We start from the raw sequence: 13,973 nt of genomic DNA, 5'->3' as shown, positions 1-13,973 counted from the left end.
CAACCTGGACCCCAAAGATCTGAATCTCTAAATAGACAAGGTGAGTAGCAGGTGGGAGGATAAAAGCATCATCATTCCTCTTTTGGGAACAGGTAATTGGAGGACTGCAATAGTTTCCATTTCAACTCTTTTTTATAGGACACTTTAAGCCTTGAGTCCTTGAAAAAGATTCCCTTTCGATTCTGAATGATTAGTGAAGAGAGAGTAAAGAACAACTTTTTTCAGTCTGAGAGTTATTTCCCTTCTACTAGTAACTGCTTTTGCTACTGCATCATGTCTTTTAAGATTGTCATCAGTTTTCATGCATGCTGTTCTGTTAGAGTTTTGTCAGCAGGGCTAATTTCTCCTCTTTCCCTCTGTTGGTAAGAATCCTGCTTTTGCAAAAGGTGGTGAGCATCCAAGCTGCAAGGCAGATAAGATGCGCGATAATGTGGCTTTGAAACTCATTCAGAGCAGTGGGGACTACCACAGGAAGGTGGCTGGGACTTCCTGGTGTGTAAATTCTGTGGAGTTCCCACCTTGAATAGCTCTCAGAGTGGCTTACCTGTAGGGGCAAACTGCAGGCTTTTGGAATAGCTGTACAATACAGCAACTTTATTGATTATTTTTATTTTTAAAATTCATTAATGTTTGAGAGAAATCTTTCTCTATTCATTTATCACTCTGCTTAAGGTTACTTTCAACATCTTTGGTGTTTTAGAGTTTTTCCAGTCTTGCCATATTGTGTATGCTGTGAGTGATATGAATTGGTTACCATTTTCTTTGGGATTCTGAAAACACAAATTCTTAATTGTAATTTATAGGTCTGTGAGAGTTCCACTGAACCTGATGCCCAGAAGTCTGTAATTCCTGTTGACAAAAATGGTAGTGCTTCTCTGTCACAGTTGCTAGATGAAGAAGCCAGTGTCAGCAGTCACTCCCCTGAGAGCACATTGCAACAATCAACTTTCCGACCAATGAGAAAGGTATAAAGAACTTTTCTAAAAATATATATTTTAAAGGGAAAACATGATTTCACAATATTGAATATAATATGGCATTGTAATTTGTAATCAGGTTGGAAAAATTAAAATACAGTAAAAGTCAACAAAATGGCTTGTGAATCTTGGAAGACAGTCATAGGCTAACCTAATGTGCATCTTCCAGTGAGATACCTATACACTGTGCTAGCCAGGATCAGCAACTGTTCTATAAGCTGGCAGTGTTTAGATCTGATTGCTAAGCAGGAACTGGTAAGTAAATAGAAGACCTATTTATTCACTTGAGTAAATTCTGTCCAGTCCCTGTCTCTAGTGATTTAACTACGAGGACTTGCTAACTACTGTTGTAGCAGCAGTTAATCTGGAAAAAAAAGTCAGAGATTCTGATGAAATCAGACCCGAGAAACATCCTTCAAAATAGTTGCCCTGGAAATAACAACACTATTTATTACTGAAACTGTGGCATCTGAAAAGGACATAATTTTGTTATACTCCTTCTCTTTGTCCGTATATAAGCAGAAAAATCATAGATTTCTGTATTTCTAGAATATTTCAGCACATAATAGAGCCACACTTTGATCCTTTCACCTACTAGGAGGCCCTAAATATTGAAGAAACAGCATAAACAAAACCAGGAGGGTTCATCTTTATCAGTAGGTCCTTGCTAGCTCTAGATACCACCTGTGCGTCTGAGGCAGAGAAGCTGCCTTTTAGCTCTCTGTACAGTTTGTGTAAAACACTCCAAATAGCACTTCATATTCAGGTTGCTCAAATCTGTTTGGTACTTCTGTGCGTGGCTCATGTTGTGTACCATGTAGAAGTCTTTTGTGGATATTTTTTCTTGGAATTTGTGTGTGGAATATTGTGGAATAACTTGTGTTTCCTTACTAGCCCCCAGAAGGAAGTTATTTTATCTTTCTTTAGTATGTAGCTTTGTTGACCTGACATGTATGATGCAATACCCGTTCAAAGAGTTGTTGGAGATCCTTTGGGGAATTGCAGAGACATGGAAAGTTTATGATTACTGAGTGTCTGGAAGCAGCATGCAAATCAGATTTGGAAGCCACAAAGAAATCTGCAATTGCAAACTTATTCCTGTAGATGTGATGGAATTTCTGGATCAGGCTGATGGTATCACAACATTCCGAGATGATGTTCTTAGGCTCTGAACTTTCACATGTGGAAGCAGATCTCCCTTAACCTCTGATGACAGAGCACAGGACTGAGGAAAGCTGTGCAAATTTTCTAGGATAGGGCTACCTTTACTTTAGGATGTGACTGTAAAAATTGAAGGTGTGTATTTAAGTCGTGAGCACAACCATGAACCTGAGCACATGCTTTTCTTATAATGGAGACACAACCTCAAAGTTATTTGTGAAAATGAATGGTGATGCTATACCAATTAGTTTTCAGAGGCTTTTTCTACATGCATGTTGAAGAAGTTGTCCTTTGTTTTCTGGACCTGTAAAGGAAAGTTATGGCCAACAGTTTGAACAAGAAAATTCAGAAAGAGGGAAGAAAATGGAAGCAGATGTACAAGAGAGACACTACTGTAGTCTGATGGGGAAAGGAAGAGAAAAAAAAGGAAGAGGGGCTGATCTGTTGCTATAGAAGTTGAGAAGGTAGCAAGAGGAGGATACCCCTAGGAAAAAAAGTGAAATTTTTTTAATGGTGCTGAGAAGTGTATGCTCTTGTGCAGAAAGCACAGGTGTGTCTGTTTTTTTACTAGTTTCCTGGTACCTCTGCAAGAAATGAGGACATTCAACAGCTACAGTACTCCAGCTTTGCTTGTATTTATCTCTTGTAATGAGCTGTTTGGGATGAAGCCATAATGTACTGACAGCTTTAGCAATGGCTAATTAGAAATAATGATGGGAAACAGCACAGTAAGGAAATCCTTGAACTATATTCTTCATGAGTGCTGTTTAAAGATGTCTGACTGCTTTTGCTGACAAGTAGATTAGATCTAGATTTAGACGGGAGTTCCGTTCCTATTTAAGAACAAGGGGATGTGTCTATTCATTCTCATCTCTTTTCACCCGATTAAATATTTTCACGCTCATCTCCAGATTAAAAATTGTTTGTCCATTTACTTTCATATGGCCTGTATTCAGAACATTTAATCCCTTTCATGTTCTTGGAGGACATGGAAAAAGTGAACATGAAGTCTAAAATACTGCACTTGAAAAGTAGGGTAGAGAAAATGACTAGAGAAAACTTGTGCTACCTGGAGAAGAACTGTATTTTGCCTTTTGGAGAATAATTGATACAGGAGTTCTGGGCCTTGTGTTGCAGTTCTGCTGAACTCTGACAGCCCTCCTTGTGCTCAGCATTCCTACTGGAGTAGGTAATTCTCTGGCTGCTGAGATTCTTTCATTAAAGAGAAAGCAGTGTGAACCAGGATGTAGCAAAACCCAGAATTAACTGTTTAGTGATATGTTTGCCAAGATCTGTCAAAAAATAAAAGCTTCCATTAGCCCGGTGGTTTCCTTTCTTTTGGAGGGGGGCAAGGCTTGATTGCTCATGTAATTAAACATCTGTGCATTAATTTTGAAACATGTTTAAGGTATGCATTTGATACTATTGATTGATAACTAGATGAATTATCTGCATACAGGATCATATTTATGTGTGAAGCATAAATACATACATATGTGTGAAGCAATATAGAGCAGATGCTTTGGGATCACAACATTACTCATAAATGGGGAAACCTCAAGTACATTACTCAGATCATCCCAGACAAGTGCTTGTGCAGCTGTTACAGCACAGTGTGAGGCGCTCATGTGTCACGTGAGCGCCTTTGAGTTGAAAGAATGCCTGTTCAAGTTATGCTGATGAGTATTGTTCTCTGTCCCTCACATTTAAAGTTGGTTATTGATAAGCAGAAGTAGAGGAACAGGGATGAAACACTTCATGCACTTCTAAAATGTCCTTGTATGTTATATTTCACCATCTATCAGTACAAAAATTAAATCTGGCTTCACTGGGCAGACAGAATTTTGGCTTTTCAGTCATATCAAGTAGGGTTTTCTAGCTGGTGTTGATCAGAAGCATTGACATCAAGGCTACTGCTGGCTTAAAGTTCAGAGTAATTCCTGTCTGTGCCCACCTGTTCTCTGTGCATGTGTCTAGTATAGTCTCTAAACATGTAACTTCAGTTATGTGTGAGCTTGTTTTAATTTGTTCCACTGTTTTTGGAACATTAATGGTGATATTTTGTCAGCCTTTCTGTCTTCCTATGTATTCCTCTAACTATTCTTTCTCTGTGAGTTGTGTTTTTTTGTGCAGAATAGATGTTTCTATACTTAGACTATTGATTTTTTATATAAGTCAAGTATTACATTTAGCATAACTTTGGGCTTGATTAGCACCTTTTAAGAATGCAACACTAGAAATTGAAGTTTTCTGTCTACGTGCAAAATGGATATAATTTTCTCTTCGCACTCCCCTGTCAGTATACTTCACTCATGTAGCTGGGACCTGCTTTGCATTGTGGAGTTGTTCCATCTCCATGCCTGTCAAATGCCCAGCCTCTCCAGTAAGAATGGCAGCAAGTCAGAGGACAAATCTCAGAATAACTTCTGTGATAGCTGCACTTTTGTTCTGGGGAATCGTGCCAAGCTCTAGCAATCAGATTTTATACAAGCTATTGAAGTGCTAAGTTGCAGTGTGAAGGAATGAGTGCTCAATTAGATTAACAATTTTGTGGAAAGGGTTACCAACCTTCTGCAGTGATACGGTCCTCCTGTTGCTTTTACACCGTATAATATGGAGTTATTAATTTGCACACAGGACTGGAGAGGTCATCTGTTCTGGAGCAGAGGCAAGGATAATAAGGCATTTTTGGCCTAATTGTGTTTTCGGGAGTAGTAAAGGCCATAGAAACCCTGTTTTCCTTACATGTACCTAATTGTCATTTGTGGCTGTGATGAGCAAGAGGTCTAAAGGCTGTACCTAGCATTTGAAGAAATGTCATAATTACTGTACATCTATAGCACAAATTTGTAATTTGAGTCTCAGGCACTGCTGCAACAGACACTGGTGGTGTTGCAGGGCCAGCTGGACCCCTCTTGTCCTCAGACTCTGTAAGTGCACGCATTTCTCTAGTTAGAAGCACGGCCTTTACATCTGGGAGGGATGATTCCTTGTCTTGTCCAGCCGTTGGGTTGGGTCCTGGGCAGTGGAACACTCTGACCATCCCCACTCATCCTAAAAACCTAACTGAATTGGGCACACACGGTTCTGCCTTCTGGGACACTGATCAGTTGTGAGTAGATTGGACAGCATTTGTCAAAGTCAGGTTTGGTTATGTTCCTTAGCAACTTCTGAGGGTTTCTCCTCCTAAGCTATTATTTCACCTTCTGCTTAAAATAAATATCGAATATGTCATGCACTGTATTAGTAAATTATTAGTAAACAGCTGTATCTAGTAATTTAGAGCTGTAGCAAATAGTAGATGGTTAGGAAAGGATATAAGAAACAGACAAATATAAACTAATCCTTTGATGATATGCTATCCCAGCTTCTAAAAACCTGCCCTTTAGGGACCTCCTGAACTGACAGTTGTACCCAGACAATTGTGTTTTGCAGCAATATGTGGACCCCTCGTCTCTGAATTTGTCTAACCTATTTTTTGAGTGCATTTTAATACTATTAGTCTCCTCAGCATTCTGCAGCAACTGAGTTTTGCACTGCGTGAGAAGTTCCTCTCTTTGCTTACTTTGTCTGTTGCCTGATAATTCAGTAGGAGGCCTTCTAGTTCTTGTGTTAGGAAAATTAGTGAATACCCACTCTCTATTCACCACCTTCATAATATCTGTATTTTATATGTTTATATTGAATTTCCTCTCAAACGTTTCTTTTTGAAGCTGAAAAGCGATTGGTGCTCTCTCTAGTGTCTTTTTTTCATGGAAGCAATTCTATACCTTGGTCCTTGGTATCTTTTGTAATTTTCCCTATATTTTGTGGTTTTGATAAATCCTTGTTGAGACAGGGTGACCAGAAATAGTAGTCAAGGTGTAAGCATATGGAAATGTTTTACAGTGCTTCTAACACTGATTTTTGCGCTGTTCTTTTTGGTTCACAATAAGTCCCAGCTTCTTAGTTTAAGAGCTCTGTTTGTCTCAAGCACCGTAAATTACCTGACGTGGGCAAATCCTGGAAAATATCCCATGCCATTCAAGGAGCACTCTGAGAGGCTTCTGTTTTATTCCAGTTATACATGCAATGGAGGCATTTCATGCAAGAATAACAGTGATGGCTCATGGTGGGACCTCTCAGCCCCTCCTGGGACTTCATGTGTGTGAACTTTGAGGTTCTGACACAGCAATGCTGCTGTTCCTACAGGAATATCAGAGAGTTATTCAGTCAGAATATATCAGACAGTTATCTCAGTCTGCTTTAGGTGGCATTCCTGGGTATTTTGCCCCTACACATTTGTCCTAAGCTTTATTAATGACAACTCTTCTGTCTCCATGGCAAGTGCTTAACTAATGATTTGTTTGCCTGTTTTTTTAACGCATGTGAAATTTCTGGGAGAGGGGTTGAGGGCAACAGCTTTTTTGTTAGTGGTTTTGTTAGTGGTTTTGTTAGTGGTTTTGTTAGTATTGCACTGAGCATGTTATGATTACTTAGTGACTGAAAGTAATAATAATTTAATACCTGTCCCTAGGACTTCGAATCTGAGCTTGGAACTGAGGTGGGCTTATTGCTTTTTTTTTCTTTTTTTTTTTTCTAATTACTATTAATTTTAGGGGGATTAGAGGTGAAGGAAATAATGGCAACAGCCTGGAATTCAGGGTCCTGCAAATTTCTAAAGTATCAGAGTATTTTTTGACTTTAAGGAATTGAGCTGCTTACAGCACAAATGCGTTCATGCTTAATACAATTAGGTACATTTCCCAGAATGTTAATTTAACAAAACCTTTTCCTTTGACCTGGAAAAAAGGATAAATAAAACATGATGCTGCTTGCTCCACACAATCTCTTCCTCCTTCCTCCTTTCGGCTCCAGTTTACTCAGACAAATTGTTAAGGGAAGGTTTGGATTCTTTTTCTCATAAAAATGGAAAGGAAATCCTTTGGATTCTAATCTGAAATTGGGAAAAACGAATAGGAAACATGTGTAGACTGTGTTATCAGTGCAGCTGTGTGCGGTGAGTTAAGCAACTGGATTGGAGTAGTACATTTGTTTAACCTCCTAGCATAATGAGCTGCCAGGGGGATTGCTCCACTTAATAGCAGCCGTTCATTACTCTGCAACCATTTGCAGCGTGTTATTTCTCTTATAGCAAAGAACTAGGTTCCTAGTTTTAGCTTTCTTTATCTGTGACACTTAATGTCAATAGCCTTGAGACTTTGCCAAAACAATCCTAACAAATCCTAATCCCAGTGTTTCAAGGTAAGTATTTGCTTCTCAGAATTCTTCTGTATTAGTGCTGCATGTTTACACTGGACCTTTTTAAATGCAACAGTGATCAAAGAAATATTTGAACTGAACAATATGTTTATTTTTTGTTCTCTGAAGGCACTTTGCATGTTCTTTCTTCTTAGCTTTCACTACCATAGCTATGAAATTTGTGGTAGAAGGCATTTTGGGGTGGTGATGCTGCTGCCATTATATTATAAGGATCATCAGACCAAAATTAATTATGAGACAATGAGAATACCATTTATAATGACACAGCTGTAGTTCGATGTGCCAGGCTGTACATTAAAATGTCAAAAGTTTCAAAATTAACCTACAGCTGAAGCCACCCTCTACCCAAGAGCATAATTAATGCTTGTTGTTGTTCAAAGGGTGCAATGTAAAAGCAATAGAGCTTTTATAAAACAGAGATCAATTCTTTAAAGGCATCCCATTTGCAAAAACTAGCTGAACTGTCAAGGGAAAAGAGAAATTTTTGCTAATGGCAAAAGAAATGATTATTTTAGGGAGTGAATTAATAGGCTATTAATGAGCCTTGTTCCCAGTGCATTGTTCACTTCACACTTGACAGCAGCTCCATGGATCAGAATGGAATGTCTGTTCTTAACTGTGAGTTTTAATATTTTGCACTGAAAGATCATAATGTTGCTTCATCATTAAAATAACCACAAAATTAACTTTTGCCCCAAGGGAAAGACAGATGGCAGTTTGATGGCCTCATTATTCTTTTTTCTTTTTAACAAGAGTAAGGTTTTATATAGGCTTATATAATCTAAAAAGATCTCTGAAGAAACTGATGTTAGCTAGAAGAGCAAAGCAGATATAGCCATATAATGCAGTTGAATTTCACCTTTTAAAAAATTTTAGTTTTAACAAAGTCTTATGTATGTGTCTACTTTTTTTCTGCAGTAGGAGTCGTCCCAAGGACTACTCCCGGTAAGTAAACTTGTCTCACTGAAGCCAGGAGTAATCCTGCCATTGTCTTAGTAGGGCTAACATTTTGCCTGCCGTGTGTACAGTTACACACAGACGGGTCTTCACAGGGTCAGGTCTAAATATGTAATAGATGATGGCACGCTGTCATAGTAGAAGTAAAGGAAGGTGTATGTAATGGTTAGAAGTGGATGACCACAAGTTCTCCAGTTTACTTGCTGTGCAGCTTTGGGTGGTGTGCTACTACTATGTGTGTGCCTCAGCATGCTCCATTTCCAGTGGAGCACAGCGTTAGGTAGTTCCTATTGAATCAGGCAGGAATTTGTGGATGCTTCGTGCTTTTGAGAATTTGGCTAAATAAATATTTAAAAACCTCACAGGAACTTAATTAATGCTCACAATGGACTTTGAAGTAAGGGGGAAAGTCAAGGCTGATTACAGTCCCTCTGTTCAGTTCAAGCACAGATTCTGCTTATTTGTTTTATTTTCTGTAAGTGATATGAGACCAATTCACATATTTTGTCATCTGAAAAATGCTTGTGATAAAAAGAGTGATGGAATGAAAAGGCAAATGTGTACTTGATAGGCCACATTTGTCACTGCATGTGCAGGAACTTGTCACAAGCAAGTTGTGACAGCAAATGAACATTTTTAATCTTTGTGGACTTCTTTAGGATATGTGGCCATTGAGGCTGGATTCCTTTCTGACCTCCATATATTCCTTTGGTTTGAAACCTGAGTATTCTTAGGAATGCTCTGTCAGACAGAGTATATGGAAAATTGTGCCTCCACCAATGCATTTCCTCATTTGCTGTTCTCTAGTTTTTGGCTCAATTTTAAGGTAGGAAGAATATGTTTGACTGATTCCAGCTGATTCCAAGAAGCTATTATAGCTCAGACAGCTTGGATTCAGGGACATCCATTTGCCTCAAGAGGAGGAAAAGGGACAATACCCTGGCTGCAGAGACCCAGCACTCTCTGGGGTGCCTTCTACATGAAAGGGCTCTTCAAACAGGCTTACTAGAGCATTGTGTGGTAAAATGGCACAACCCTTCCCTAGCACTGCAGAAGAGCTGCCATTTTTCTGTCTCAAATGCAGGCTATTTTGTCTCATTTGGTATAAGTGGTCACTGTCCATGCAAAGCTCCTACTGTACTATCTATTGCGAATTAAAAAATGGAAATGAAATTACTTCCTTAGGTGGAAATTATTGTCTGTGGGCAGAGCGTTCTCTTAGCACATAGGTGATACACATGGCAAGCAGAGGAATTCAAGACTGATTTCTCTGGCATTATGTAGGATTTATACAGGCACAACTGGAGCTCAATCTAGGCTACTGTCTTTACCACTATTAGATTAAGATGGACAAAGTATCAAAATCCAAAATAGAGTGACAGTTGAGAAAAATACTAATTAAACCTAGAAAATGGGTCCTATCTCAGATTCACTTCTGTCACAGGTCCCTAGCATAAAAATAAGTACAACAATGAAATAAAACTCTAATTACCAATTCAGATGCAATCAACACATTTCTTTTGTCTTGGTTTATATTACAATGAGTGCTACTTACTATATTATAGTCAGATGTAAAGGATTTATTCAGTCAATTATTAAGGTGAAACACCAGTGAACTATGATAAAATAAATGGAAAATTAAATAATCAAATGACACAGATCTGCATACTTTTAAGACTGTTTATATTTGCTTCGTATGGATGCTAGAAGATCCTAATTTCACTACAGTGACACATTCCTGGATGTAAGGCAGCTTAAAGAAGTCACCTACGTGGGTGGATTTGCTTTGTTTTGTGTAACAGTATTTCTATGGTTTGACAGTGACAAATCATGGCTCAGTGGAAAATGCATGTTGCTAAAACAATTTCAGAGACTTCAGTAAGTATTCCCTTTCTTTGGGAACTAGACATGTACTTCCTTTCCTGATGTACATGTAGGATGCTTCTGGATTTACACTGTGATATTTAAAGGGCAAATGACTTAGGTTTTAATGTGACAGACTCACTAACTAGCATAAAGTTTTCAGCATCATTAACAGTAACAATATTTCTATCTACCTATGTCAGATTTAAAACTTATTTCTTCGAAATCTTCTTTCTGAATAAAGTGTTCTGATGATTTTTGAATAAAATGGTAAAATTTCTGATCTGAATCTTAGTTCTTCTGGAATAACGTAACAGAAGCTAGTAGGGTTTATATCAAAGCTTGATTTAGTACAATGTTCTACGTAATTAGATTTCCCATTCATTGTAGGAGTTAAAAATCAGAATCCCTTGGACTGATCAAAGGAAGAAATGTTTTGTAGATCATGGAAAATTAATGTAGGTATCTGCTTTTCCAGTTTTCAGTTTGAATGGTGGAAAATCTAAAGCTCTTGGAAATAGTGTAAGATTACAACTGATATTTTCAAGCCTATATGACACAACTGTTGATTATGTACAGCTGAAACAGAGTATTTAATCCATTATAGAAAGAATAGTAGTATTTTGCTGCTGAAAAGTTAACATCCTGCTGTTTGTTTTTTTTCTTCTTTTTGCTTTTCCCAGGGTTTGGCATCCTTAAGCATTGTGGGCTTTTCAAACGGTTTAGAAATGGAATTACCTGCAACAAGGTTATCTACCACAGCTGATCCACAAATGCAAGGTGCAGCTGCTGTAACACTTGTCCCATCCCCAAACACCCTTTGTGACTGTGATACTTCAGCAGAGTCGGTGCCCAGTTACAACTTGGCATTGGGCAGAGCTCCAAGCGACCTGAGCCCTGGGGCTGCTGCTGGTCTTGCACCAGGTGATGCACTCCAGGGCAGCACTAAGTGCAAGGTAGGAATCACTCAAACTCCTCTACTGAAAGGGAGCCCACTTTCATTGATAGCGCATGTTATTGTTAGTCAGTCAAAGGCAGCTACTTCTATAAACAAAGTTTTCCTTATCTGGTGTTTGAAGACTGATTACAGATTATTTCATTAAGATGGAAAAAAGAAAACTAATAATGAAATTTGATTATTTTTCCCCCCCCCGAAGCTGGAAAATGAAGACTTCAATACTGTAGATCATCCTCTAGAAAACAGCTTGGCTACAGCTGGGCAAGATGTAGTTAATGAACTAACTCTTTCTATGCAAAAAGTCCTGGAAGAACCTATTAATCTTTCGATCAAAAAGTCTCAACATTGCACTTCTGAAATGCTCAGCAACAATTCGTTCCTGCCCATGAATGCCAGAATGAGTCAACTTAGAAGCAAAGAAGGTAACAGGCTTTTCATTATTTCTTTTAGGTTTCTGGTTTTTCTTTCCTTCTTAGCACTGTGCATTGCAAGCACGCAAAGCAGTGTGTTTCTTAATGTACTTACATATAAATGTGCGTCTCAGCAAGCTTCAAATATTATCAGAGTACTTAATCCAATGGAGAAGTGTGTTTGTTCTCATTTGTGGAGGAAAAACATGGAAATTATATGCCTTGAATTTGTAACATCCTTTATCTATGAACCAGAAAAGAGCATGTCTGTGTGAAGTACCTGGAGTATCAGTTCTCTTAGAAGCACTCCTGTTAATGAGACCTGCAGTTATGACTATTGAAAAGCTGGTTTGAAGAGTCCAAATTAAATTTAAAAAAAAAAATAATCCAAAATGTGATGTGCCTTCTGCTAAGTCCTTCACATTAGTAAGCATAGCAAATTTTTGTTAGGTTAATATATTGCACAGTATGTTATTTTGCTTGGCTCTGTCTACAGTGGAACGTTCCCTTCAGCCAAGGCCTATTTCTTCAGCCTTAATGGAGAATTAGACCTTACTTAACTCTTTTCAAGGGCAAATTGCCAGCATCCTTGTGCTACACTGTAAAGTCTCATTCCTGCAAACTCTAAAAGTCAATGGGACTATTCATGCAAGCAAGGGATTGCAGGATCAAGCTGTTATCCTGTGACTTATGCCAACATTTGGCTGCTTTTCTCTGTAAAAGATGAATTAATATTTCTATCTCTGTGCTGTATTTTTATTCAGAGAATTCTAATTAGTACAAAGGAGGCCTAGCTCAGTGAGCCACGAAAATATATTTGTCTTTTCTTGCATGTACTATGCCAAATTGTGACACTTATGCCACAGTCATTTATGTGAGTTGTAAGAATCAGGCGCACCCCTAAAGAGCTGTGCCTCCGTCAGGCTGAATTGTCTCTGAGAGGAGCAGCTTTGTAGGACCTGGTTTGGGTCATGTGAAACTGCACACAGAAAGCTACCCCAACATACAGAATCTCACAATCTGTAACAGATGCTACAGATTTGCTCTGTGCGAAGCACAAGTCCTGTTGTGCAAGAGGATGGAAAGGTGAGGGTTGAATTCAGTGCTGCTGCCTTTTCACAAGGAAGGGTCAGGAGAGAGCAATTCCCATCCGGCTCTCACTGTCCGGAGCCTGCAGTGAGGGGAGACCTGAGGAGGTAGTTACCATGTGGAATGTGCACCAGTGAGAGATTAACACTGTTGCAAAGTCAATGTTAGCTCTGCTAGTGACTCTCGGCAGTGCTTACTGGCTTCAGCAGCGCTGTGCTGCCAAACCCCACTGCTTCTGGTATGTATCTCCAATGACTCATCCTTTTCTAATATCAGATCTAAACATTTCAGCTTAATTTGCAACAAAATACTTCTTATCCTAGCCCCAAAGGGATGTGGTAAAAATTGTACATCATTTCATCATTTTCCTTCTTACAGCCACTTTTCTTCTTGTCATGGCTTGCATAAACACCCTCCCCTCCCCTTCTCCTTCCTAGACTAAACAAATGGGGTGGTTTCAGGCTCTCCTCATGGGTCAGGATTGTGATTTTTTTAAAACCATCTCTTTCCTGCTGCACTATTCTGGGTTCTCTACAATTAAGGAGCGCTGCCCACAGCCAAACTCAGCGATGCAGCTGAGGCCTCTGGGGTGCCATGCAGAGACAGGGTATCAGCTTCCCGTGTTTTACCTTCCTCACTGCTGGTAACACGCTGCAGGATGCCATGTGCCTTTTTTTTTCAGCAGCAGCATTGCGTGGTTGACTCACGTGTAGTGAACGGCCCTCATTTGCTCTTAGTTCCTTCTACAGAACAGTTCCCTAGTCAGTTATTTTCCTTTGTGATTACATTCATCTCATCCTTCAGAAGCATAATACTTACAGTTATCTCCGTTCAGTCTTCATGATTTAGAATTTTTATCGATTATGTATTAAGATAATTTTTAAATTGTAAACATTCTCCACAGTGATTGCAACCCCTCTGGTTTGGTGTTTTCTGCAGTTTTTATAGGTACTACTATTTCATGAGCCAAGTTGCTGATGGAAATGTTGGTTAATATTAGGAACCCAGAACCAGTGGAACATCCTCTGGTTTGACAGTGTGCAGTGAGGTTTGCTCCTTAGCTCAGTGTGCAGTCACCCTTTAGTAATTCTGTCCAGAGCCAGGACTGCCACCCTTCACCTGAGCAACAATCACAAGTGAATAACACTTTAGGAGTGATGTGAAATGCATCTATCCTTGTCAGTCTTGACTGTATTGTCTTTCCTGTGGCTGGGAGCTAGGGAGTATCTTAAAGGCACATTGCTTTCAAGCCATGGGCTAAGTGCCATTGACCTGAGTGAGATTTTCTTTAAAAAA

General features: G+C 39.0%; 1 protein-coding gene across 7 annotated transcripts in view; it reads left to right on the top strand.

The window, feature by feature from the left end:
- The window catches only part of TRIM66 (tripartite motif containing 66), a 51,794-nt gene that overhangs the window by 26,330 nt on the left and 11,491 nt on the right, over positions 1-13,973 (top strand). For 6 of the 7 annotated variants that reach the window (XM_055814336.1, XM_055814339.1, XM_055814338.1 and 3 more), the window contains 3 exons: positions 804-965; positions 10,904-11,176; positions 11,378-11,600. In XM_055814336.1, coding sequence (XP_055670311.1) covers positions 804-965; positions 10,904-11,176; positions 11,378-11,600 — 658 coding nt within the window. The remainder of the gene's footprint in view (positions 1-803; positions 966-10,903; positions 11,177-11,377; positions 11,601-13,973) is intronic. The other variant, XM_055814341.1, reaches the window with a different exon arrangement.

The sequence above is a fragment of the Falco peregrinus genome, chromosome 9, assembly GCF_023634155.1.
Source record: "Falco peregrinus isolate bFalPer1 chromosome 9, bFalPer1.pri, whole genome shotgun sequence".
Lineage (NCBI taxonomy): Eukaryota > Metazoa > Chordata > Aves > Falconiformes > Falconidae > Falco > Falco peregrinus.
This window is presented reverse-complemented; position numbering and strand designations above follow the sequence as displayed.